This window comes from Mustela nivalis (genome assembly GCF_964662115.1).
Source record: "Mustela nivalis genome assembly, chromosome: 3".
In the NCBI taxonomy this organism is placed as follows: domain Eukaryota; kingdom Metazoa; phylum Chordata; class Mammalia; order Carnivora; family Mustelidae; genus Mustela; species Mustela nivalis.
Genome location: NC_139022.1, coordinates 84,694,806 through 84,722,400, shown reverse-complemented (window position 1 = coordinate 84,722,400; position 27,595 = coordinate 84,694,806). Strand labels below are relative to the sequence as shown.

The following is a 27,595-nucleotide window of genomic DNA, read 5'->3' as shown; positions in this document are numbered from 1 at the left end:
AACCCATCTCTGCCTTCACGCCTCCCCGATCTGTTTTCGCTCCTCCTCCCGACCTGCCCATTCCATTTGGGGTTGGAGGGTGGGGGTGCAAAATTCTGGCCTGGCGTGGGGACATGGCGAGATCTTCTTCGCTCTCCGCTGATTAGTAACTTTACGCTGGACGAGTGTCTGGGCTTAGTATCGCCAGTCCAGTGTGTGAGGGCGGGTGGTGGGTAGACTAGAAATATTCTTGAAGGTCTTTTCTACCTCTGACATCTCATTTCAGGAACCTGACATCATCTGGGACAGTTATCTTCTTTTTTAAAGGAGGTAATTGTCAGTCTTGTTTTTAAAGAGCGACTGGAGTCCTGACCGTAAAAACAGTCTGCGTCTTTTATTTCGACCTGACAACCAACAAGTGTTTTTTTCCCCACCCATGTATCTCTTTGAATCTCCAAAGCAAAAACCTTTTTAATCGTGAACAGTGTGTGTGTGTGTGTGTGTGTGTGAGTAAAATTTATTTTTTCGTGTATGGAATCTTTTCACGTTATGTAACATATGTGTGTCCAAACCTTAAAATCCATATACACCTTCCAATTTATAAATTTGCAGACCTTAAAAAACTTTGCTTCAAGCTCACTTCAAACTGGTGAATTCATTAGTTTATGTAAACATTGAATAATTATTAAAGTCGGAAAACATTATTGTCCCCATATTTTCCAGTATGTTCAAGTAAGAAGAACACTTACAGAAAATATATACAGTTAGATTTATAGTCTTTTTCCAAAGTAAGTGAAAATCTGAATTTGTTAAATGGTGAGGGTTTTTTGAAATTTCGCAGAAAAAAACCCTAGAACTGTGATTTGAAGTGAGGGAAATTTTAATTTTCAGCACAAAAGCTGCACAAAATGTCGAATGCATTTTTTCTATTTTCTCTAATACATTGTTGAGTTCGTATGAAAGACTGTTTATACCACCACGTGTGGATTATTTGACAGTTCTAGTGATTAAAAGTAAACTTTATTTTAGCATTTTGACCTCTTCACCTGTGTTTACTATGTCCTCTCATTAGTTTTTGAGCCATTATCATACTGTAGAGTATATTGGTTTATATTACTGTATTTCTTTTTTATAGTTTTCCTAATTTGAGAATTTTTTTTTTGTTTCCTTAGGTGAATTATACTTTAATGTATTACTACAGGTTGTATACTACGGATGGGAACTATTAAAGTTTATAATGTCAAAAACTTTTCTTAGACCAAAGGTATCTTCTACAAAGGTATGATATACTAAAATGGCCATGTAATAATTGCCCAAAAAGAAAGGATAGTTTTTGTGTATGTTTTTAATGACTTGTTATTGCCGTCAAAGTAATAGTGTACAGTATCTGTTGTAACTGGTGATCTAAAAATTGCAATATTAAGTGTGAAATGACTAAAAGTACAATCTTAATTTTTAAAAAAAGTGTTTTCAATTTCAGTTGGAAGAAAGGCTGAAAACTCTTGCATGGAAGATCAATAGAAGAAAGAAAAACATGAGTCATAGTATTACAGCGTAACAATGAGGGGCAACAGTGGCACTGTTAGTTGAGCATCTGACTCTTGGTTATGGCTCAGGTCATAATTTCAGGGTTGTGGGATGGAGCTCTGGCAGTCTCTGCACTCAGTGCTGGGTTTGTTTGGGATTCTCTCCTTTTCTCTCCCTCTCCATCTGCCCCTCTCCTTACTGTCTCTTTCTCTTTCAAATGAATAAATAACATCTTTAAAAAAACAGATAAATAAAAATAAAGCTTAACCACAAGGCCTGCCACTTAAATATCATGTTTTAGAGTGCCAGTTCTTAGCAAGGCTAGTGATAGGGTAGGACGGGGTCAGTCAGTATCATGCTTATTTGTTGGGTAGTTATTTTCATACTGGTGGGTCTTATTTTTCTCTGATCTTAAGTAAATTATTAATTTTTGGTGTTTCTTTTTTCCTCAGTAAATAGGACTCCATGTTTATGCAAGATATAAAACTATAAAATGTATAAATAACTTACAGATCAGAATTGCAAGATCAGATATGCTATCAAAAGTTTTACTATAACATGGTATTTTTACTTTTTTTTCTTTCTTTTAAGATGTATTTATTTTGGGAGAGAGAACCTGTGCGAGCCAGGGTCAGGGGGTGGGGAAGGGCAGAGGCAGTCTTAAACAGACTCTGTGCTGAGTGTGGAGCCCAACTCTGGGGGGCTCCATTTCATGACCTTGAGATCACAACCTGAGCTGAAACCAAAAGTTCAAGCTCAACTGACAGAGCCACCCAGGTGCCCCTAAGTACTCTTGTTTGTTTTTTAGATTTTATTTATTTGAGAAAAGGAGAGAGGAGGGGCAGAGGGAGAAGCAGGCTCCCTGGTTAGCAGGAGCTCGATGCAAGGCTCAATCCCAGGACCCCGGGATCACGGCCTGAGCCGAAGGCAGATTCTTAACTGAGCCACCCGGGTGCCCCTAAACTCTTAAAAACAGATGAGGAGCCAAAATTGTAGTACTGTCGACAGTCTTTTGAAGAAGGAGAAATGAATTTTTTTTTTTTTTTTTTTTTGAGAAATGAATTTTTAGGCTGTGACTGAAATTTTTTCCCACAGGTCTTCATTTCTTTACTTATTGGTGATAGTATTCCTAACCTTCTGTCTTTAAAGGGGGAATGAAGTGTGACTTTCATTCCTCAGATAGTTCTAAACCCCAGCTTGCTTTTCCTTAGCATTGTCTAGTAAATAGTTCACAACTATGGCTAAGTGTTCTTCAAGGAAAATATAATCTTGGTTCCCCTTTATTAGGCAGCCAAGGAATTTCAAAAGCCACATACTAAGCTAGGTTTTTCTAGATTTATACTTCAGGAATGTTAAGAAAATTCATCATAAAAATTTTTGTTCCCAAAAAAACCTTTTAAACACACCGAAGTATTTTTAGTTTTAAATAGCTGAATTCATCATCTTCATCTGTGTATACTTACAGAGGATTCTAAAGGAAAGGGAATGATGGAGGAAATGCAGAGAGATCAGCAATTTCTCAAAAATACAGAAGAACGTGAAGTAGAACCATTGATTTTGCTGTTCTATTATCCCAGTTCTGTTTTCTTAGACAAATCTGGGAAATAAGTCCTCCTGCCTGGAAAGCCTGCCTCCCTTTATGAAAATACTATTTGCTTTATGGGCTGAAGAGAATAAAATCAGGTCATATTTACAAATTATCCATACCATCAGGATTCTTGGGCTGTATCTTCTCAAAGTCCTGAAGCTGATAAGAGATTATTTGGATATCTGCAGTGGTTCTTAGTTTGTGAATTAATTACCTGGTCAAAACAGAAGTTTTATTCTTCTTACAGTTATATATGCTTAAAATAATATTTTATTTCTTTGTTTTGCTTCTTTTTTGGCACGTAATTTTTAGTATTTCTGTTTTAGTCCTACAAATGAGCTTAAGAAGAATCAGCCTATTCTATACTAGGAAGATTAGTAAAAAGAATTAAGTTTATATTCTATATTCCTTTATATGGCATTTGTTATTACCCTGGTGAAGCAGACAAGTATGCATATATTCTTACCATGAAGTAAAAAAATAACTAATATGTATATGCCAGTTTTACTTAAAGAACTAATTTGTGAAGTTTTGATTTAAAATGTTGCAGATAGGGACGCCTGGGTGGCTAGGTTGGTTAAGCATCTGCCTTTGGCTCATGTCATGATCTCAGGGTCCTGGGATCAAGTCCCACATCAGGCTCCTTGCTCAGGGGAGAGCCTGCTTCTCTCTGCCTGTTGCTCCCCCTGCTTGTGTGCACTCTCTCTCTCTGACAAATAAATAAAATCGTCTAAAAAAATAAAAATAAAATGTTGCAGATATGTGAATATGGTTTTTTATAGAGGGTAGTTTACTTATATAGGGAATAGAGGTAGATAATTTAATATTTACATGATTTCTTTTTTTTTCAGGTAACAGACTGGGTGGACCCATCGTTTGATGATTTTTCAGAGAATACAGGCATCTCTATTACTGCCACATCATTAGGTGTGAATAACTCAAGTCACAGAAGGAAAAATGTGCCTTCCAGATTAGACAATAGCAGATTTCCAGCTAGAAAAAGAGAAAAGCCATCTTCCTCAGAAAAGACTTATGGTCTTGAGAATTCAAAAGAATATCTGTCTGAAAATGAACCATGGGTGGATAAATACAAGCCAGAAACTCAGGTACTAAAAAGGATGCAAACAAGTATATATAATGCAATTTCAGGAAGGAGAGAAATATATATTTTCAGATTATTACTCATAAAAATCTTTCTAAATGAATTAGGAAAAAAAACCAGTAATTCATAGTTTTTTTTTATGTTCCATGGCTCAGCATTTTTCAAGTTATTCTGAAATTGTATCGTTGGTTATTTATCATAGATTTAATTTAATCCCAACATAGAATTGATCTGTTTATTTTCTTAAACGTGATATCTCTCCCTATTTATTCCCTTCCCAAAAATGTATGTCAGGATTTTAAAGTTTTGTAATTCCCAACCTGCCCCAAATTCTCAGACAATGGTATCAGTGTTAAGGATAGAATTTTTTTTTTTTTTTAAGATTTTATTTATTTATTTGACAGAGATCACAAGTAGGCAGACAGGCAGGCAGAGAGAGAGGAAGGGAAGCAGGCTCCCTGCCAAGCAGAGAGTCCGATGTGGGGCTCAATCCCAGGACCATGGGATCATGACCTGAGCCGAAGGCAGTCTTTAACCCACTGAGCCACCCAGGCACCCCCAGAATTTTTCAATATAAAAGATGAAGTATAATAGCAAAGACTTTTAAATTCTCTTATCATGTTGTTTGCTAGTTTTCTTCATTGAAAATGCTTAATTTAGATTAATGTGGGCTGCTGTACCAAAAATCCTTGAGTTAAAATTTGTTCTAAACTTGAAATTTTTAGCATGAACTTGCTGTGCATAAAAAGAAAATTGAAGAAGTTGAAACCTGGTTAAAAGCTAAAGTCTTAGAAAGGCAACCAAAACAGGTAACTGAATAAGAAATGTGTTTTAAAATATATAACATCAAATGTTTCTCTGTTTTATAGTTGGTTGTAAGAAATTAAACTTTTTTCTTTTTTTTTTTTTTTTTAAGATTGATTGCTTGATTTGACAGAGTGTGCATGTGCACAAGCAGGGGAGGTGGCAGGCAGAGGGAGAGGGAAAGGCAAGTTCCCCATGGAGCAGAGAGCCTGATGCAGGGCTTGATCTCAGGACTCTGGGATCATGACCTGAGCTGAAGGCAGATGTTTAACTAACTGAACCACCCACTCTTCCAGAAATTAAACTTTTATGTTGACTTTGTTAAGTCCAAATCACCTACAATAAAAAAGTCTTTTATTTACTCCTACACACTTCACCAAAAGACTCAGAGATTTTGAGTTTCTTTCTTAAACTTCTTTTACCCACTTATGTCTCATCATCATCATTAATGAACTCGTTAGGGTGCCAGTATATTTAGCACATCAGATTATCTCATGCTGAAGCAAGCAGGCAAATTACATATTAGTTTTGTACTAAATACAGCCTAAAACAGTCATCATTCATTTTAAGGCTGATGTTTTTTGTTTCACTTCCTACTTCTGTAATTACTTTTAGCCTTCAAGCTAGAATATTTTTTTCTCTCTTTTTAAACTTTATTTTGAGATTCTTCAAAAGTAAAGTAAAGTAGAATAATAAATGAATAGTCTTATGCCTACTATATACCTCATTTTCACTCTTAAGTATTTTAAAGTATTTTCAATTATGAATATGTGACGTTTTAGTCAGACTTCTAGAAATATCCATATACCTCTTTTTTAAAAATAAAGCACTTTCCTAATTGACTGTATATACCATTATTCTTTTTTTTAATCTTTTTGTTAGTTTTTTAATATAGAAAATTTCAAACATGGACAAACATGGAATGATATTATGAAGAATACTCTTTTTTTTTTTTTTTAAATTAACATATAATGTATTTTTAGCCCCAGGTTGCAGGTTTGTTAATCATCAGGCTTACGCACTTCACAGCACTCACCATAGCACATACCCTCCCCAATGTCTATAACCCAACCACCCTCTCCCTACCCTCCTCCCCCCGGCAACCCTCTGTTTTGTGAGATTAAGAGTCTCTTATGGTTTGTCTCCATCCCGATCCCATCTTGTTTCATTTTTTCCTTCCCTAACCCCCAAACCACCCACTTTGCCTCTCAAATTCCTGATATCAGGGAGATCATATGATGATTGTCTTTCTCTAATTGACTTATTTCGGTCAGCATAATACCCTCTAGTTCCATCCACGTCGTTGCAAATGGCAAGATTTCATTTCTTTTGATGGCTGCATAGTATTCCATTATATATATATTATTCTAACAAAATTATCTAGTGTTATGTTAGATAATGTTATCTAATGCTCATTTCATATTCACATTTCTCTATTTGTCTGCAAAATATTATTTATAGTGGATTTGTTACAACCAGGATCTAATCAAGGACTACATGTTGCTTTTGATTGTTACACCCCTTAGGTCTTTTAAAATCTAGAACGATCCTCTTTCACCCTCTTTTTTACTCTAAGACATTGACTTACCAGAGAGTCCAGGCCAGGTGACGTGTAGAACCCTAACCTTCTAGATTTGTCAGGTTGTTTCCTCTTCATGATGACTAACCTGTTCTTCTATCTTCCATTTCCTGTGGCTTGGAAGTTTGAATCAAGGGTTTGATTTGACTCAGTTGAACATTTTTTAAGAATACTTTTTAGGTCGTGGTGTATGTTTTATATTGCACCATATCAGAAAATATGTTTGGTTCTCCTGTTTTTCATGTTAACTTTGATTACTAAATTAAGGAAATAATAGTAAAAATCTTTCTTTTTTTAAAGATTTTATTCATTTATTAGAGAGATAGAGCATGAGCGAGAGGCGGGGAAAGGAAGAAGCAGGCTCCCCACTAAGTAGGGAGCCCAACTGGGGGCTCAGTCCCAGGACTCATGACCTCAGCCAAAGGCAGACACATAAGCTACTGAGCCACTCAGGAGCTCCAGTAATAGTCAGAAATCTTCATTATGAAGTAATTTTCCCTTGCGACTGCCACATAATCTATAGGGAGATAATTTCACAATGTTAAATGTCCAATTCCCGGGGTGCCTGGGTGGCTCAGTGGGTTAAGTCTCTGCCTTCGGCTCGGGTCATGGTCCCAGGATCCTGGGATCGAGCCCCACGTCAGGCTCTCTGCTCGGCGGGGAGCCTGCTTCCCCCTCTCTCTCTACCTAATGTTCTGCCTACTCGTGATCTCTGTCTGTCAAATAAATATAATAAAATCTTTTTTTAAAAAAAAGTCCAATTCCCCCTTTCACGTAAGTGCTTTAGTGTCCATTTTCAGTCCTTGCCTGAATCAGTTATTTTGTTAAGATTGTGAAATGGTGATTTTTTTTTTTCAGGATTTCATTTATTGGGACATCTGTGTGGCTCGGTTGGTTAGGGGTCTTAGGGTCCATCGAGTGTTTCATCAGTTTCGTTGCTCAGCAGGAGTTTGCTTCTCCCTCTGCCTGCCATTCCCCCTGCTTGTGTGCATTCTTTCTCTCTCCCTCTTCCCCCCACTCTCTCTGACAAATAAATAAAATCTTAAAAAAAAATAAAAATAAAATCTTCCCGCTAAGAAGTTGAACTCTCACCAGTTGTATACTCTTTTTTTTTTTTTTAAAGATTTTATTTATTTATTTGACAGAGAACACAAGTAGGGAGAGAGGCAGGCAGAGAGAGAGAGATGCAGGCTCTGCACTGAGCAGAGAGCCCGATGCGGGGCTCAGAGAACACAAGTAGGCAGAGAGGCAGGCAGAGAGAGAGAGAGAGAAACAGGCTCTGCACTGAGCAGAGAGCCTGATTCGGGGCTCGATCCCAGGACCCTGGGATCATGACCTGGGCTGCAGGCAGAGGCTTTAACCTGCTGAGCCACCTAGGGGCCCATGTATACTCTATTATATAAAAGTTCAATGATGTCAATAATTATAAGACATTTTTATTCAAGAAAAATATTTTTAAAGATTTTATTTATTTATTTGTCAGAACACGAGCAGGGGGAGTAGCAGGCAGTGGGGGGAGCAGCAGGCAGTGGGAGAAACAGGCTCCCTGCTGAGCAAGGTTTCCCCACATGGGACTCAATGCCACGACCCTGGGATCATGATCTAAACTGAAGGCAGATGCTTAAGCATTTTTTTTTTTTAAGATTTTTTATTTATTCATTTGACAGAGTTCACAAGTAGGCAGAGAGACAGGCAGAGAGAGAGGAAGGGAAGCAGGCTCCCTGCTGAGTAGAGAGCCGGACTCGGGGCTTGATCCCAGGACCTTGAGATCATGACCTGAGCCGAAGGCAGAGGCTTTAACCCACTGAGCCACCCAGGCAGCCCGCCCTCCCGTTTTTGACAATGTATAGATTTTTCTGTGGACAAGCTAAAATTATTTTTTCTTAAATTTATTGTAAGTACTTAAAATACTTAATTTAATTTTTCAGAGCAGCATTTTCAGAATATAGTAAAACTGTTAACAGTGTGATGGAAATGTAATGTACAGCATAGTGGATATAGTCAGTAATATTGTAGTAACTTTATATAGTGACATGATAACTAGACTTACAATCATTTTGTAAGACATAAAAATATTGAATCACTATGATGTACAAACTATTAGGATACTATATGCCATTTTTACTTCAATTTAAAACAATGAAGAAAAGCCTATTGTAATGTAGACAATGAGAACATTAACAAAAGTCTTCACGTTTTAGTGTTCTCATAGACTATCTCCCACTTACTGGAAGCAAAACTTTTGCTATGTGGCTCTACTCACTCTGTCAAAAAATAAGGCACTTTATTATATAAGAAACATACATGGAGGGCACCTGGGTGACTCCCAGGTCATGATCTCGGGGTCCTGGGATTGAGCCCTGTGTCGGGCTCTCTGCTCAGCAGGGAGCCTGCTTCCCCCGCCCCCCCGCCTGCCTCTCTGCCTAATTGTGATCTCTCTCTGTGTCAAATAAATAAATTAAAATCTTAAAAAAAAAGAAGAAGAAGAAAGAAAAAGAAACATGCATGGGTGTGTTTGATCATCCTCTTTTTTTTTAAATCTCCTTGGAAGTAGTCAGTTCTCATTATTTACATTAGGTACGCCCTGTAAAGTTACTAGAAATAGTAAGCAAATACTGAGTCATAGTTCCAAAGAGAAGTAAGGATTTAGATTCCTGCAAAACAGTCTTTATTTGGTCACCTTTACATCAACTCATCAATATATAACCTTGTTTTCTGTATTTGATCAGAGACACCATATTTAATATATATTATTTAATCATTAAAGTCATGGCTAATATCACTATAACTCCTGCACTCATACATTTTAAAAAGTAGGATGGGTTGTCCTCTGGGGCCATGTACAAGGTCCCTTATTTGCATTAGTTAGTAAAGGTAAACAGCTGAGCAAGGATTATAGCCCACCAGGGAATGTAGGAGATCATCTTCCCCTGATATATTTTTTACTTTAACTTTTTTTTTTATCAGATTTATTACACGAGGAGATATTATTATGACCCACAACCTATAGTCTCTCTTTGGAGTTCTATCTCTGGAAAATATTTTTCTTTTTTTTCTTAAAGATTTTATTTATTTATTTGAGAGAGAGCATGAGAGGGGAGAAGGTCAGTGGGAAAAGCAGACTACCCATGGAGCTGGAACCCCGATGTGGGACTCAATCCTGGAACTCCGGGATCATGACCTGAGCCAAAGGCAATTGGTTAACCAATTGAGCCACCCAGGCACCCTGGAAAATATATTTCTTAAGACACATTTTGTAACGATTCTGATATCCTACATTTCCCATCAGAATATTATACTTGTTTAATACTAAAGCATATAATCCAAAGAGATCTGTATTAAGTTTGAATTTTGAGTTCAGGTAACCTCTAAAAATACTTGTTTCAGACATTATCTCCTTAGTCTAGCTGAAGTTTAGTTGTTTTAATTTGGCTACTCAGTAGTCCTTGGGAGAGACATAGTGTAAGAATTGAAGAACTATCAGAAGTTATGCTTAAAGTTGAAGAAATAAGATTATTCTCTTTCATCTAAAGCTGGTATAATCTAGGTAACATCTGTGTAAAAGTTAGCTTATTTCAGATATTTAGTAAATCTTTTTTTTTTTTTAAGATTTTATGTATTTATTTGACAGAAATCACAAGTAGATGGAGAGGCAGGCAGAGAGAGAGGGAAGCAGGCTCCCTGCTGAGCAGAGAGCCCGATGTGGGACTCGATCCCAGGACCTTGAGACCATGACCTGAGCCAAAGGCAGCGGCTCAACCCACTGAGCTACCCAGGCGCCCCCAGATATTTAGTAAATCTTTATGGATGTAATATTTGAAAGAAAATTCAAACATAAAAAAATTCAAACATAATATTCTAGCATTCCAGTGATTTCGATTTTGTGTGTGTGTGATTTTGATATTTGATTTATATTTGTATTTGGTTTTAGGGTGGATCTATTTTATTAATAACAGGTCCTCCTGGATGTGGGAAAACAACAACTCTAAAAATACTATCAAAGGAGCATGGTATTCAAGTACAAGAGTGGATTAATCCAATTTTACCAGACTTCCAAAAAGATGATTTCAAGGAGATACTTAATCCTGGTAAGGTTAGCTATGAACGTGGTAGAAATAGTGGGAAAAGTCTATGTTTGAAGGAGGTTTGAAGTAACCTCCCCAACTATATTCTTGAGATTCCTAAGATCCTTTTGGGTATGTTTTTTGTTTTGTTTTGTTTTTAAGATTTTAAAAATTTATTTGACACAGAGATAGGGCACAGTAGGTGAAGCTACAGGTAGAGGGAGAGGGAGAAACAGGCTCATTGACCAGGGAACCTGATGTGGGGGTTGATCCCCGGGCCCTGGGATCATGACGTGAGCTGAAGGCAAAGGCTTAATGACTGAGCCACCCAGGCGCCCCTGGGTATATGTTTTTGTGCGAAAATATATGTTGTCACTCCTATGCTAGATTGACATCTACCCACTATCAGTAGGTTCACAAAATGAGAGTAGCGATCAGATGAAACCATATGAGACCATTTTCTTTCCTACTTCCAAGTTTCAGACAGAAATACTTTGAGAAGAAGGGAAGCTTGCTTCTAGTAGAGGAGAATGGGATTCTTTTTTTTAAAGATTTTATTTATTTATTTGACAGAGATCAAAGTAGGCAGAGAGGCAGAGAGAGAGGGAGGGGGAAGCAGGCTCCCCACTGAGCAGAAAGCCCGATGCAGGGCTTGATCCCAGGACCCTGAGATCATGACCTGAGCAGAAGGCAGAGGCTTTAACCCACTGAGCTACCCAGGTGCCCCAAAAGAATGGGATTCTTTAAGGATTAAGTCTGACTAATTGATTCGTCATCAACACACTCATTTGGAGTTTTTTATTGTATAGGCAAAGATGTAAATGTTTTTACCAGTTGTGTGACTATTATATTAGCAACTGTGTTCTAAAGTCAGTTAATTCCATATTACATTCATTGTTATAGAAAATTCATTGTGGTCCATGATGACTCTTGTTTTTTGAAATGCATATCCAATTTTATTTTATTTTTAAAAATATTTTATATATTTATTTGACAGAGAGAGAGATCAGAAGTAGGCAGAGAGGCAGGCAGAGAGAGAGGGGGATGCAGGCTCCCTGCTGATCAGATAGCCCAGTGTGGGGCTCGATCCTAGGACTCTGAGATCATGACCTGAGCCAAAGGCAGAGGCTTAACCCACTGAGCCACCTGGGCACCCCATGAATATCCTATTTTATTTTATTAAAGATTTTATTTATTTATTTGACAGAGATGACAAGTAGGCAGAGAGGCAGGCAGAGAGAGAAAGTGGAGGAAGCAGGCTCCCTGCTGAGCAGAGAGCCCAATGCGGGGCTATATCCCACAACCCTGGGATCATGACCTGAGCCGAAGGCAGAGGCTTTAACCCACTGAGCCACCCAGGCGCCCCATGAATATCCTATTTTAAATTTGTACAGCTTTGCCTAAATAAAAAAAATCTACAATGTTGTAAGCTTCAGGTATATGTGAATGTAATCAGTAATGTATATGTGTGTGTTAGTTAGGTGTGTAATTTTGATGTATACATAATTTGTTGAAAGTAAAAGTGTTAAATTTTTTTTTCAGAATCCAGCTTCCATGTGTTTCCCTACCAGTCTCAGATAGCAGTTTTTAAAGAGTTTCTACTAAGAGCAACAAAGTATAACAAACTACAAATGCTTGGAGATGATCTAAGAACTGATAAAAGGATAATTCTCATTGAAGTACGGACAGATTTTGAGATCCTGCTGTAACTATTGAGTAAATAATTGCAAGATATATCTTATTGATAGGGGCATTAACTCTCTCCATGGTATTAATAGTGGTAAAATGTAATGTAAAAGCTCAGTGATAGCGGAAACCTCAGGTCTTTTTCAGTAAACTTGAATAGAAGCTATAAGTAAATGAACTTTAAAATTTTAATGTCTTCAGTATAGAAAAGCAAAAAATTATTTGGCAAATGATGTTTTTAGTGAAAATACTGTAACTCGTAGTGATCCTAAGAAATTTGAATGAAAATTGGGTTTCCTACTGATGGATTTTACTGTTTAGTAATCCACTTTTTCATGTTTTCCTTAATTTCTGAATTGTATATATAACATTTTTTCTCTAATTTGGTAAATACAAGTCTTACATAAACTTACACAATAATATAACTGAGTAATATTTACCATTTTTCGATAGGATTTACCTAACCAGTTTTATCGAGATTCTCATACTTTACATGAAATTCTCAGGTGAGTTTCAGTGAAGTTTTCTCAAACTTTGAATTAAATGGCATTAGCTTGTATTTAAACATTGCTGTACTTTATTCTAGGAAATATGTGCACACTGGTCGATGTCCTCTAATATTTATAATTTCTGACAGTCTCAGTGGAGATAATAATCAGAGGTTATTGTTTCCCAAAGAAATTCAGGAAGAGTGTGCTATAGCAAACATTAGGTAAGAATGAAATTTCTGCTTATAAGCTTATATACATGTTATATTTTTAAATTGATCATTTAACCACTATTTTTCTTTAAAATACCTTTTTAACAGTTTTAACCCTGTGGCACCAACAATTATGATGAAATTTCTTAATCGAATAGTGACAGTGGAAGCTAACAAGGTAAGTCTCTTAAGAACTGATTAATCTGAATCTTTTTTTTTTTTTAAACATTTTATTTATTTGTTTGACAGAGATCACAAGTAGGCAGAGAGGCAGGCAGAGAGAGAGGAGGAAGCAGGCTCCCTGCCAAGCAGAGAGCACCATGCGGGGTTCAATCCCAGGACCCTGGGATCATGACCTGAGCCGAAGGCGGAGGCTTTAACCCACTGAGCCAAATATTTGCTTATATTCATCAGGCCTGTCATTCTTGAAAAGGCAGGAAATACTGATTTTTAAAAATCCTTACATTTCTCTATTATTAAACCTAGTTTTCTGTTTCACATTGAGGTAAATTTCCCTTTGCTTGGCTCAGTGCTATAAATTGTGTCTATTGTCAAGAAATTGTTTCCTGGGACGCCTGGGTGGCTCAGTTGGTTGAGCAGCTGCCTTCGGCTCAGGTCATGATCCCAGTGTCCTGGGATCGAGTCCCACATCCGGCTCCTTGCCCCGCAGGGAGCCTGCCTCTCCCTCTGACTCTGCCTGCCATTCTGCCTGTGCTCTCTCTCTCTCTCTGACAAATAAATAAATAAAATCTTAAAAAAAAAAAAGAAAGAAACTGTTTCCCGGGGGCGCCTGGGTGTCTCAGTGGGTTAAAGCCTCTCCCTTTGGCTCAGGTCATTGTATGTCAGGCACTATACAGAATATTTTTACATACTTGATCTTATTAAATCTCACCACAACCATACAAAACTGGTACATAATCCCTATTTTACAGATAAGGAAATAACTTTTGGGTGGGGGAATAACTTCATAATATCCCACAACTATTACGTATCAGATAGGTTGGAAGTTCATTCTAACTCCATTTCACTGTGCTAAAACATTTTCAGTAACAGCAGAATGCACATATGTACTTGAACCTGTACATACTAGAAGAAAGTACATAAAAATGCTGAGGGTGATTGGTTCTGGATGGTAGGATTACTTGTGATGTGTTTTTTTAATGTCTTTTTTAAAAAAAAAACTACATTCTGTATCAGGAACATAACTATAAATTTGAGCTTTTAAATATTTATTAAACAAACATTGAGAATAAACATAATCAACATCATAGCACCTTACCACATTAACTCAAAACTTTTTTTTTTTTTTTAAAGATTTTATTTATTTATTTGACAGACAGAGATCACAAATAGGCAGAGAGGCAGGCAGAGAGAAAGGGAAGCAGGCTCCCTGCGGAGCAGAGAGCCCGATGCGGGGCTCGATCCCAGGACGCTGAGACCATGACCTGAGCCGAAGGCAGCGGCTTAACCCACTGAGCCACCCAGGCGCCCCAACTCAAAACTTTTTTTAAGACTAAGTCCTTAGGGGCACCTAGGTGGCTCAGGAGGTTGGGCCTCCCTTCGGCTTGGATCATGGTCTCAGGGCCCTGGGGTCAAGCCCTGCATCAGGTTCTCTGCTCAGCAGGGAGCTTCTTTCTTCTTCTCTTTCTGCCTGCCTCTCTGCCTACTTGTGATCTCTCTCTCTGTGTCAGATAAATGGGTAAAATCTTAAAAAAAAAAAAAGACTAAGTCATTAGATTGCAAATGACATTCACTTTAGCAATTTGTGTTGGAATAGTGAAAAGAGATTCCATGACTTTTTTGTTACGTAATTAACATGCTGTACCTTAAATAGTGGATCTGCAAGAATGTTAAAACTAGTATACCTTTTTTTTTTATTTTAAGATTTTAAAAATTTTTAAGTAACCTCTACACCCACCATGGGGCTTGAACTTACAACCCCAAGATCAAAATAGTTATATGCGCTACTGACTGAGCCAGCCACATGCCCCTAAAACTGGTGTAGTTTTGATATTATTGTTTACACTGTTACATCACAGGGGCAGCAACTAGCACACTATTCAAGTCTTTCATACTTTTATAAAATGAAATGTTAAGATACTATCTGGCGTCTTAACAATGATAATGATGGTAGAAGAAAATCAAAAGATCATTTTAATGTCTGGCATTCTGTAGCTCAGTTAATTATATTAAGAAAGACTGTTGACATCTCTCTCTCTCTTTTTTTTAAGATTTATTTTATTTATTTGTCAGAGAGAGAGTGCACACAAGCAGGCAGAGAGGCAGACAGAGGCAGAGAGAAGCAGGATCCCTGCCGAGCAAGCAGCCCCATACGGGACTCAATCTCAGGATCCTGGGATCATGACCTGAGTCAAAGGCAGCAGTTTAACTGACTGAACCACCCAGGCGTCCCAAGACTATTGACATCTTAAGTGATTTACTTAAAAGAATGGTGAATATCTTAGGTTTGGGGGTTTTTTGTTGTTGTCGTTGTGTTTTGTTTTTAGTTTAAATAGATGTTTTTTCTGTTTTTACAAGGAAAAAAAGATCTTTAGTCTTTTTGTTGATACTGTTATGTATGTAAAGTGTGATCATACATTTCAGTCACATTTCTGTGTTCAAAGTGATTAACATCTATGGTATTTCCTTCAGCTACAAAGGATCATGATTTCAAATTACATTTCCTGGGGTGCCTGCATGGCTCAGTCAGTTAAATGTCTGCTTTCAGCTCAGGTCATGATCTCAGGGTCCTGGGATCGAGCTCTGGGTCAGGCTTCTTGATCAGTGGGGAGTCTGCTTCTCCCTCTCCATCTGCCCCTCCTGCCCAGTCATGTTCTCTCTCTCACACTCTCTCAAATAAATGGATGAAATCTTTAAAAAAAAAAACAAAACCAAATTACATTTCCTTTTTGGCAAGTAGTCCACACTAGAAGTTTTCAAAGATTATATTTATTTATTTGACAGAGAGAAATCACAAGTAGGCAGAGAGGCAGGCAGAGAGAGAGAGAGGAGTTTTCAAAAACAAATACTCTTGAAACAATTTTAAATAAAATAAATGTAGGGGCACCTGGGTGGCTCAGTGATTTAAAGCCTCTGCCTTCGGCTTGGGTCATGATCCCAGGGTCCAGGGATCGAGCCCCGCATCGGGCTCTCTGCTCAGCGGGGAGCCTGCTTCCTTTCCTCTCTCTCTGTCTCTCTGCCTCCCTGTGATTTCTGTCTGTCAAAATAAATAAAATCTTTTTTAAAATAAATAAATAAATAAATAAATAAATAAATAAAATGTATTCAGAATAAAAGTGAAAGTAATCTGGAAGAGAAATTCACAAACATGAGCAGGAAAATTTTGGTAAAAGAATAGTGAAGACAGACTTGCTATCTAGGTCTTGGAACATAATGTAAAACTGTAAATTTTACAGCTGTGTACTGTTGACAGACAAAAGGAAGGATTCAGTTAGAAGACAGCACAGAAATATATCAGTATGTGTAAATGACAATTTTCTGTATAATGGAAGTAGCATTTTAGAGTGGGGAGAGAGGAAACTATTATAATTAAAAAGTGATATTAACACAATTGGATATCCATGTGGAAAACATAAGGGATATCCATGTGGGAAACATAAGGTTGCATCTTTATACTCTGCACAAAAATAATTTCTAGGTAGGGGCACCTAAGTGGCTCAGTCAGTTCAGCCTCTGAGTCTTGATTTTGGCTCAGGTCACAATCTCGGGGTCCTGACATGATCCCTGCCTTGGTCTATGCATTCAATGGGGAGTCTGCTTGAGAATCTTTCCCTCTGCTCCCTCTCCCACTCACACATGTGCTCTCTGTAAAATAAATTTGATTACCTACTGGTAATCAAAATAAGATTTCTGAGTAAATGAAAGATGTGAATGCGAAAAAAAATGACAATAGTATTTTTTTAAAGATTTTATTTATTTGAGAGAGAAAATGAGCAGTAGGGAGGGACAGAGCAGGAGAGAGGGAGAAGCAGACTCCCTGCTAAGCAGACAGACAGAAACCACAGGGAGGCAGAGAGGCAGAGAGAGAGGAAAGGAAGCAGGCTCCCCGCTGAGCAGAGAGCCCGATGCGGGGCTCGATCCCTGGACCCTGGGATCATGACCCAAAAATTGGCACTCTCACACTTGGTGTTTGATCCCAGGACCTGGAAATCATGATGATGATCTGATCAGTCAGATCATGATCTGAGTAAAGGGCAGATGCTTAACCCACTGAGCCACCCAGGCACCCTCAAAATGAGAATAGTATTAAGAAAAAGTACTGACTTTGGTTTGAGGGATAGTTTTCCTAAAAAAGAAACAAAAGCCCTAAAAACATTGGATTGGATTTACTTCAGAAAAATGAAAAGCTCAGGGAATGATAGAAGGCCTGGTAAGCTAAGGTAAAAGATAAGCATGAGAGTGGAAGAAAATATTTGCAATTTATGTAACAGATAAAGTATTAATATATGAATATGTAAAAATGTGCCTACCTAAAAAGGCTAAGGACAGGAGTGCCTGGATGAATCGGTCAGTTAAGCATCTGCCTTTGGCTCAGTTCATGATCCTGAAGTCTCAGGACCGAGCTCCACATTGGGAATCCCTGCTCAGCAGGGAGTCTGCTTCTCCCTGTGCCCCCTCATTCCACTTGTGCTTTCTCTAGTGTGCTCTCCCTCTCTCTTGGAAAAAATAAAGCTTTAAAAAAAATAAATAAATCAGTGAAAATTCCAAGAACAGAGAAGCCAATACACAAATGGCCAGTAAACATGAGAGGTATGTCGCCCTACTGGTAATCAAAGAAATTAATATTTAAACCAGACACCATTTTTCACATATCAGTTTGTAGAAATTTTAAGAGATCAATAAACAGGGCTGCCACAGATAAAAAATTGGCACTCTCACATAACTGTTGGTAGAAAAAAATAAATTAGTAATTGTTAGAGACTTTGGAGGCACTTTTCCTTCCACAGAAATATATATCTTTTTTAAAGATTTATTTATTAGAGGGGCGCCTGGGTGGCTCAGTGGGTTGAAACCTCTGCCTTCGGCTCAGGTCATGATCCCACAGTCCTGGGATCGAGCCCCGCATCGGGCTCTCTGCTCAGCAGGGAGCCTGCTTCATCCTCTCTCTCTCTGCCTGCCTCTCTGCCTGCTTGTGATCTCTGTCTGTCAAATAAGTAAATAAAAATCTTAAAAATAAAATTTAATTAAAGATTTATTTATTAGAGAACATGTATGTGTATTCACAAGCAGGGGGACAGGCAGAGGGAGAGAATCTCAGGCAGACTCCCCACTGAGCATGGAGCCACTGTAGGGCTCAATCCCAGGCCCCTGAGATCATGACCTGGAATCAATTTAAATCACGTTGTCAGGAAACAATTAAGAGTTTCTTAAGGTGGAGAGGGATAGATAAATTTTTCTGGTCTTATACTTGAACTGACAAGGGAGTGATGTTTATATGTATGTATATATGTGTGTGTGTATATATATGTATATATTTATATATACATGTGTTTATAGTAAGAGAACTTCGAAATATAATCTAGTCCAAGTAAACAAGTGAAAGTATTTTATACTCTTGAGAATTTACCTTAAGGTATGATAAGTCATTGGCTTTCCTGAGCAGACTGGCATTTAACATGGAAGCTTTTTAGCATCTAACTTTAAAAGATTCTAATTTATTTTTCATTTAGAAACGGGAGAGCTGTTTTTTTGGTTTTAGAAACTAGTTTTTTAAACTTCAATTTTTTTCATTTTAGAATGGAGGAAATATTACTGTCCCTGATAGACGTTCTCTAGAGTTGCTCTGTCAAGGGTGTTCTGGTGATATCCGAAGTGCAATAAACAGCCTCCAGTTTTCTTCTTCAAAAGGTAACTGTGAAAGATAAATTTCTTACTGCACTTTTTGGGTGACTGACTTCAGTTCATGAATCGAAATCAAACTAAACATATTTTAACTTATAATTGATATATATCTCCATCTATAGTTTTAAGTTAATTAATTTATTTATTGCTACTTGACTTTTTAAAGTTAATTTGGATGAGACTTCCTGGATGAAAATTCTGGCTCTGCCATTTACTGGTGAAGAATCTTGCAAATGACAGTTATTTTTGTGCTTGCATATTCTCACCTTTTATATGAGAACTTCTCTTACAGAGTTGTGTGAAAAGTGAGTTAACACTTGTAGAGTGTTTATTCCAGTGCTTAATATATATTAAGGAGTCAATAAATGATCAGCTGTTAGTGAATTTTAATAGCATTGTGCTGAGGGGCACCTGCATGGCTCAGTTAGTTAAGTGTCCGACTCTTGATTTCAGCCCAGGTCATGATCTCAGGGTTGTGAGATCAAGTCCCACCTGGAGCTCCATGCTGGGCATGGAGCCTGGTCGAAGTTTTCTCTCTCCCTCTCCCCCCTGAGTGCACGTGGGTGTGCTCTCTCCAAAATAAATCTTTGGGCGCCTGCGTGGCTCAGTTGGTTGAACAACTGCCTTTGGCTCAGGTCATGATCCTGGACTTCCAGGATCGAGTCCCGCATCAGGCTCCCAGCTCCTTGGGGAGTCTGTTTCTCCCTCTGACCTCCTCCTCTTTCATGCTCTCTCTCACTCATTCTCTCTCAAATAAATAAATAAGATCTTTAAAAAGTATATTAAAAAAATATTTAAGAAATATATAGTATTGTGCTTACATAGGTTTACCTTTGTATTTACTTTTAATTTTTTTAAGATTTGTATTTATTTAAAGATTTTTATTTATTTATTTAACAGAGAGAGATCACAAGTAGGCAGAGAGGCAGAGAGAGAGAGGGAGAAGCAGGCTCCCTGCTGAGCAGAGAGCCCAGTGTGGGGCTTGATCCCAGGACCCTGAGATCATGACCTGAGCTTGAAGTCAGAGGCTTAACCCACTGAGCCACCCAAGCACCCCAAAGTTTTTTATTTATTTGACACAGAGAGAGTACTCAAGCAGGGGAAGCTGCAGGCCAAGGGAAAGGGAGAAGCAGGCTCCCCTGCTGAGCAGGGAACCTGATTCAGGACTTGATCCCAGGACTCTGGGATCATGACCTGAGCCAAAGCCAGATGTTTAACGAATTGAGCCACCCAGGTACCCTATTTTTAATTTATATATGGTACAGTTAATAAATTGATTTATCTTTATTGTAAGGAAGATACAGTGTCATGCTATATTAAAAGAGGTAGCACAGGGGTGCCATTGTGGCTCAGTTGGTTAAGCATCTGACTCTTGATCTCAGCTGAGGTCTTAATTCAGGGTCCTGAATTTAGGCCCTTGTGTTGGGCTTCATGTTGGGCATGGAGCCTACTTAAAAAAAAAAAGTGGGAAGGGAAAGTGGTGCCTGGTTGGCTCAGTAGGTTGAGCGACTAATTCCTGGTTTTGGGTCAGGTTATGTTCTCCTGGGTCATGGATGGAGCTCCCTGTGGGGCTTAGTGCTCAGCAGGGAGTCGGCTTAAAGGTTTTTTCCCTCTGCGCCTCTCCCTTCTCGTGTGCCCACATGCACTCTCTCTCAAATAAATAAATCTTTAAAAATGTATATGGATATAGAGAGATAGCACATGGTTTCTTGTACATGGTCCTTGTCAGAAAACATTTAACAAGCACCCTGTTTGATGTTTCACATTGAGGAATTCACCTTGAAAAATTAAAAGCCATCTTTGGAGTTCTCAGAACCCACCTGAAATCCTAGTGTTTACCTACAAGAATAATCTGTTTGTTTAGTTTATATCTTTGTTTTTCAAAATAACTGTAGAGAAAACTAAATAGGCAGCTTAATACAACTGAAATCAGAATTCTGTATATTCCTGTAGAAATATTAAGGAGAAAAATAAAATAAATAGAAAAATAAATGTAAGCGGTGCTTAGGTTCACTACTGGAACTTTGGGTTGGGAAGGCTGAAGTAGGCCAGTTTGCTATCCTGTCACTTACAACATTATTACTCTTAGCTCAGAAATGTTAAAAGGAAGAAAATAATATTTTTTGAGTGGGTTAGGAACCGTATTAGCAATCATATATTGATTCCTTTAATTCTTGACCAGCTTAATGAGATAGACAGTAATAAGAATCAAACCCAGATCCTAGTTTTTTCTGCTCTTCCAGGCTACTTTTCTTAAGGGATGCATTCTGAGTTTTGAACAGTAGATTGACCACTGAAATTTCAACACTGGCATATTCATAAATTGAAGAGTACCCAAATCGGTAGGAGGGTAATACAGAATAGTTGTTGAACATGCACTACAGAACTGTTGTCTGGATTCATATCACTTAGAAGCTGATGCCCTTGAGGCAGTTACTTAATCCCTTTATATCTTCTATCTTTAATGTGTATAGTAAGAGTTCTCCCCTAATCAAGTTATTTTCAGGATTTAATTGACTAATATCTATCATGCATCAAGAACAGTACATTGCACAAGCAGTGCCATAAGAAATCAAAATGATAGGCCTATATTAGAGAATGTGTCATTTCTATGCATAAAATTTAAAATCTGTGTCATGAGGTACTTTCAGGTGATGTTTTATTCCATTTTCATAGTGTAGCAACCCAAAGACGACTGTTACTCAATTCATATATTTTATAATTACACTTTATTAGAAAAAATATATTTTAATTTGACTAGTGTAACCATATAAAATGTTGTCAGTCTTATTTTTCATATTTTAATTTTATTTTCAATATTGTATTATTTAGGAGAAGACCGTTTATGGCCAAGGAAGAAAGGATTGTCTTCAATAAAATCATCTGCTGCACTGTCAAAATCAAAACAAAGGAAAAAAACTGATAGGGTTTTTGAAAACCAAGAGGTCCAAGCTATTGGTGGCAAAGATATTTCTCTTTTTCTCTTCAGAGCTCTGGGGAAAATACTATATTGTAAAAGTAAGAAAGCCTTACTTTTTTTTTTTTTTTAAATCTGTTAGACATTAGTCTTACAACTAAAATTAAATACGAGTTGAAAATGTGATGTATTTGGCAGTTAGGGGTAGGTCTGATTCTGTTCAGCAAAGCCTGAGACATAGCAGGTAAGTGTATTCAGATAGAGTGTGTTTAGACTGGGTAGGACTAAATGTAAAAACTACTATAGACCAAATATCCATGTCTGTAAATCTTTAAAAGTATAGTTTGCTGCAGGTAAGACACCAGTTTCTCTAGAATTTTAGTGGCAGGTGTTGATAGCCCAAAGCCCTCTTGGGCCTAAACTCTGGACACCAGAATCCTAGGCAAGTTGCCAGGTAGCTTCAGGCTTCTTTGGATCTCCTTAATATTTTTCTTCACTACCTGCTCTCTCTCCCAACCATTGTTGTTCTATTTCCCTTTTCCTTTTTTAATGCCTGCTTCCCTTCAGTCCCTACACGCGGATCACTGATCTCTAAGTTCCCAGATTGGTTTTCCCTTCAATAAAACCCCAGACTTCTGTTTTTCATGTAGAAAATATCAGTTTTTAGTGTGCTGATCCTGAAGGAAGAGAATTAGGATTGGGGGTGGGGGGCAGGATCTGACATGCCTTTATATAGATTGAAACAGTTCTTAAAAATTTTGAAGGAAACTGTTCCCATAGTTTGGAACTGTTTTATCTGTTAAAGCACAAAGTAAATAATCATAATGGACCATTGAGAAAAGTTCTCAATTTCCTCTCAGTTTTTCAAACCTCTTGTAAAATACCTGCTTCAGTGGGTCATAAATAGTATCTGAACAGACATTCATTGAAGCTTCATGCTTATCACACCTCTTACTATCTGAAACTAATTTTTGGTTGCTAAAAACCCAGCTGTTTTAAACAACTGTTTTTAATCTTCCTGTAAAACTCTTGAGTGCCTCCCATACCTGTTTTCCATCTTCTTATCTTCCTTGCTTCTTTGTCTTCTGTTGTCTATTACTGCTTCTCAGTCCTGGCATCCTTCTTATTTTAGACTAATATCTCTCAGTCTCTTCTTTCCAGATAGTTGAAAATTAGGGATTTCTAAATGGAAGCCTTCATGCCACCCAAACAAAATGAAACAGGCACACTTAGATAGAAGTGAAGACACACTTCTGTCCTTAGATCTCTTACCTCTGAATCTGAGTCTCTTCCCACTGATTGTTTTCCTTCTACCTTTTGTTTTCCTTCTCAACATTCATTTATAACTTCTTGAATCAGGGAACAGGGTTTCTGTTCTCTCATGCAGAAAGCAGCTTCATCCTACACAGTAAAGAGAACAGTAAAGATCTTTATATTGAGAATGAGAATTAAAAGAAGAAAGCATGGGATGCCTGGGTGGCTCAGTCATTAAGCATCTGTCTTCAGCTCAGGTCATGATCCCACTGTGCTGGTATCAAGACCCGCTTTGGGCTCCCTGCTCGGCAGGAAGCCTGCTTTTCCCTCTCTGATTCCCCCTGCTTGTGTTCCCTCTCGCACTGTCTGTCTCTCTCTCTCTGTCAAATAAATAAATAAAATCTTTAAAACAAGGGGCACCTGGGTGGCTCAGTGGGTTAAAGCCTCTGCTTTCGGCTTGGGTCATGATTCTAGGTCCTCGGATCAAGCCCCACATAGGGCTCTCTGCTCAGCGGGGTGCCTGCTTCCTCCTCTCTCTCTGCCTGCCTCTCTACCTACTTGTGACCTCTGTCTGTCAAATACATTAAAAAAAGGAAAAAAAACTTTAAAACAAAAGAAGAAAGCAATGCAGAACTGAAAAGGTGAAATGCTGCAGAGTGCTTTGACAATTGGAGTATTTTATTTCTAGAAAAGCCATAATCCAGGTACCAGAATTCTAATTTGAGTTCTTAAGAATAGTGATGATGTAAGACAACTTAATGTATATACAACAGCAACGCACTGTAATAGTGAGGCAACTCACATAAGCTTCCAGTTTTCTTAGTTTTTTTATTTTTAACATCTTGCTTAATGTGTTTGGTATTATGTGTCTAAAGTGTTGAAAGAACCTTGGAATGAGTGGTTCTATGGAACTGTAGGTGGTGCTATTTTTAATAATTCCAGGAATTTTTTTATAGGAGCATCTTTAGCAGAAGTAGATTCTCCTCGGTTGCCTTCGCATTTATCAGAGTATGAGCGGGATACCTTACTTGTTCAACCTGAGGTAAATAAAGTCTTTAATAATATGTAGTACTTTTTATAGGATATATATTATTCACATTTATGCATATGTACGTTTAACCACTGCATTTTACCTAAATTATGTGTGTATGCTTCTTTTTATAGGAAGTAGTAGAAATGTCACACATGCCAGGAGAGCTGTTTAATTTATATCTTCACCAAAACTACATAGATTTCTTCGTGGAAGTAGATGATCTTGTCAGAGCCAGTGATTTTCTGAGTTTTGCAGATATCCTCAGCAGTGACTGGAATGTAAGACCATTTGACTTAACTGTTTTTGTTTATGAATATTTCCTCAATTTAGAAAGTTTACTTTTATCCCTCATTATTTGACTTCTTACGTAACTTTTTTTTTTTTTTAAAGATTTTATTTATTTTTGAGAGAGAGAGCACAAGCTAGGGAGAGGGGCAGAAGGAGAAGCAGACTTCCTGCTGAGCAGAAAACCCAACTCGGGACTTGATCCCAGGACTCTGGGATCATGATGTGAGCCAAAGGAAGATGCTTAACCGACTGAGCTACCTAGGGGCCCCTTATGTAACTTCTTAATAACAGTAATAAAACTCTTGGTTTCAGCTTAGGTTGTGATCTCATGGTTCATGGGATCGAGCCCTGAACTTGGGGCTCCTCCCCATACTCAGCAGAGAGTCTGCTGAAGATTCTTTCCCTCTGCCCCTCCCTGAATCACACATGTGCATGTTCTCTCTCTCTCTAAAATAAATCAATAAATACTAAAAAAAAATAGTGAACATACATTAAGTAAATATGATTAGTATTTTTTTGGCATCAGCAGTACCAGTAGTAGCATTGCATTGTAAATCTCTTATTTTCTTTATTTTACATTTTGTCTCCTTTTTAGACACGGTCTTTACTCAATCAATATAGTATATCCATAGCTACAAGAGGTGTGATACATTCCAACAAAGCCCGAGGATTTGCTCATTGCCAAGGAGGAGGATCAAGTTTTCGACCCTTGCACAAACCCCAGTGGTTTCTTATAAATAAAAAGGTAAAAAAAGAATTTTAATTTTTTATAGGTAAACTTTATAGTATGTGAATTATATTTCAGTAAAGCAGTTATTTTTTATAAGTTTTTAAAAAGTGTTTTATTATAAGCAAGAAATAGTTGCTAAAACCTGCAATTTTCTTAGAATTGTAGTAAGACATAAAAAGGACGCTCTTCTTGAATGCCTCATTATTTTTAAGGAAAAAAACACTAAAAATTTAAAAGTACATATTTTATTTCTTAGTTGATTATTATTGAATTCACAGGATCATTATAATTATCTTTCAGTTTTAATTAAAAATAGGTGGGGAGAGCCTGAGTGGCTCAGAGGGTTAAAGCCTCTGCCTTCAGCTTAGGTCATGATCTCAGGGTCCTGGGATCGAGCCCCGCATCGGACTCTCTGCTCAGCAGGCAGCCTGCTTCCTCCTCTCTCTTCTCTCTCTGCCTGCCTCTCTGCCTACTTGTGATCTCTGTCTGTCAAATAAGTAAATAAATAAATAAATCTTTAAAAAAAAAAAAAATAGGGACACCTGGCTGGCTCAGTTGGAAGAATGTGTGACTCTTAATCTCAGGGTTGTGAGTTCAAGCCCCACATTGGGTGTAGAGATTACTTTAAAAAAAAAAAAAGAAGAAGAAGAAGGAAAAAAGGTAAATCTTTGCTTTGCCTCTAACCATTTGGACGGATTATTTTACCTAGTGTGCACTTAGTTTCCACAGCTTTTTTTTTTTTTTTTTTTTAAGATTTTATTTATTTATTTGACAGACAAAGATCACAAGTAGGCAGAGAGTCAGGCAGAGAGAGAGAAGAGGAAGCAGGTTCCCCGCTGAGTAGAGAGCCTGTTGCGGGGCTCAATTCCAGGAGCCTGGGATCATGACCTGAGCCAAAGGCAGAGGCTTTAACCCACTGAGCCACCCAGGTGCCGCTAGTTTCCACAGCTTTAAAGGATTCATTAGCAATAAAAAATGGGTGGCCCCCCCACTTTGAATACTCCACACAGAAAGATTTTTTTTCATGAATATTCATCTTTAAAAAATGAGTATAATAATTAAAGTTCATATACAGATTTCTGGCTCAGAATTCCTCTAACTCCTGAAAAGAATGCAGAGTAAGGCAGCACTGGTCAATGTTTTTACATGGTAGCAATCTGATCAAGCCAAGTAGCATCTGTCCCTTGAAGATGGGAGTGGTGGGTACTACTTTCTCCAGCTGTCTCACTGCACTGATTTTATATACCTGCCTATCTCCTACAGCATCCAAATTTGTGGCCCTTGGACTACGTCATCTCTAAGATGTTTTCCAGTTTGTAAATCATATGGCTAAATATGAGCCTGCAATTCGTTACCTAAGACATTTTTTATGACTTTTAACCAGTTTATGTCCCTTATTGATTTGCTTTGCTCTTTATAATACGAATATTAATTTTCCTTATAGTTCCATACAGATTGTCTCTGTAAAACTGTAAGATTCTTGAAAGCAGATTGTGCTTCTCTCCTCCTCAGCCTAGCATTGTACCCATGTTAACTAAAGAAAATAACTTTTTTTTTTTTTTTTTAAAGATTTTATTTATTTATTTGACAGAGAGAGATCACAAGTAGGCAGAGACGCAGGCAGAGAGAGAGAGGAGGAAGCAGGCTCCCTGCTGAGCAGAGAGCCCGATGCGGGACTCGATCCCAGGACCCTGAGATCATGACCTGAGCCGAAGGCAGCGGCTTAACCCACTGAGCCACCCAGGCGCCCCAAGAAAATAACTTTTTTTAACTGAGAAACAAACCCTCACATAAATTAAGCAAAATTCCTTTCGGAAATAGTTTTACAGGTAAAATGCTTTATTAGGTAAGATTAGAACAGTTATAAAAACTAATTACATAAACTCTTAAAATATGTGGTATATAAACACAATTTGGGATACAGTAAACTTAGTTTGTCTAGGAATACATCTCCATATTTTTTTATTTTTCATTTCATCTTTTTTTTTCTATACAGTATCGGGAAAATTGCTTGACAGCAAAAGCACTTTTTTCTGACTTCTGCTTACCAGCTTTATGCCTCCAAACTCAGCTGTTGCCATACCTTGCCTTGCTAACCATTCCAATGAGAAATCCAGGTAATAACATGGGTTTTTATTTATCCCAGGAATTAGTATTTTACAACTTTATAACTTTCTGTAGGTCAACTCATTGCTTTATTCTAGTGAGCTAAGTTTTTTTTTCCCTTTATTTTTTGATCCAGAATTAATATGTACTTTTTACTTAAAAAGGAAGAAAGCAATACAGATATATATATAAAGTAAAAGCTAAAAGTCTTCTATAACCACAGGTAATTGCTTTTCAAAGACTACAAAAGTCTACAAATTCTTTTTTTTTTTTTTTTTTTTTAAAGATTTTATTTATTTATTTGACAGAGAGAGATCACAAGCAGGCAGAGAGGCAGGCAGAGAGAGAGAGAGAGAGAGGAGGAAGCAGGCTCCCT

The 27,595-nt window shown here is 37.7% G+C and overlaps 2 protein-coding genes across 13 annotated transcripts in view; both read left to right on the top strand.

The window, feature by feature from the left end:
* The window catches only part of MARVELD2 (MARVEL domain containing 2), an 89,130-nt gene that overhangs the window by 22,771 nt on the left and 38,764 nt on the right, over positions 1–27,595 (top strand). The window lies entirely within an intron of this gene.
* The window catches only part of RAD17 (RAD17 checkpoint clamp loader component), a 42,059-nt gene that overhangs the window by 710 nt on the left and 13,754 nt on the right, over positions 1–27,595 (top strand). For 3 of the 12 annotated variants that reach the window (XM_082722958.1, XM_082722957.1, XM_082722952.1), the window contains exons 2-17: positions 266–309; positions 1,460–1,560; positions 1,959–2,067; positions 3,946–4,200; positions 4,922–5,005; positions 10,511–10,667; positions 12,186–12,322; positions 12,783–12,835; positions 12,916–13,041; positions 13,138–13,207; positions 18,786–18,897; positions 21,724–21,909; positions 24,019–24,104; positions 24,227–24,373; positions 24,979–25,128; positions 27,110–27,230. In XM_082722958.1, coding sequence (XP_082579084.1) covers positions 2,065–2,067; positions 3,946–4,200; positions 4,922–5,005; positions 10,511–10,667; positions 12,186–12,322; positions 12,783–12,835; positions 12,916–13,041; positions 13,138–13,207; positions 18,786–18,897; positions 21,724–21,909; positions 24,019–24,104; positions 24,227–24,373; positions 24,979–25,128; positions 27,110–27,230 — 1,687 coding nt within the window. In that variant the 5' untranslated portion in view covers positions 266–309; positions 1,460–1,560; positions 1,959–2,064. Of the gene's footprint in view, positions 1–265; positions 310–1,151; positions 2,068–3,945; positions 4,201–4,921; positions 5,006–10,510; positions 10,668–12,185; positions 12,323–12,782; positions 12,836–12,915; positions 13,042–13,137; positions 13,208–18,785; positions 18,898–21,723; positions 21,910–24,018; positions 24,105–24,226; positions 24,374–24,978; positions 25,129–27,109; positions 27,469–27,595 lie in introns of all 12 variants that reach the window. The other 9 variants (XM_082722960.1, XM_082722954.1, XM_082722951.1 and 6 more) reach the window with 5 other exon arrangements.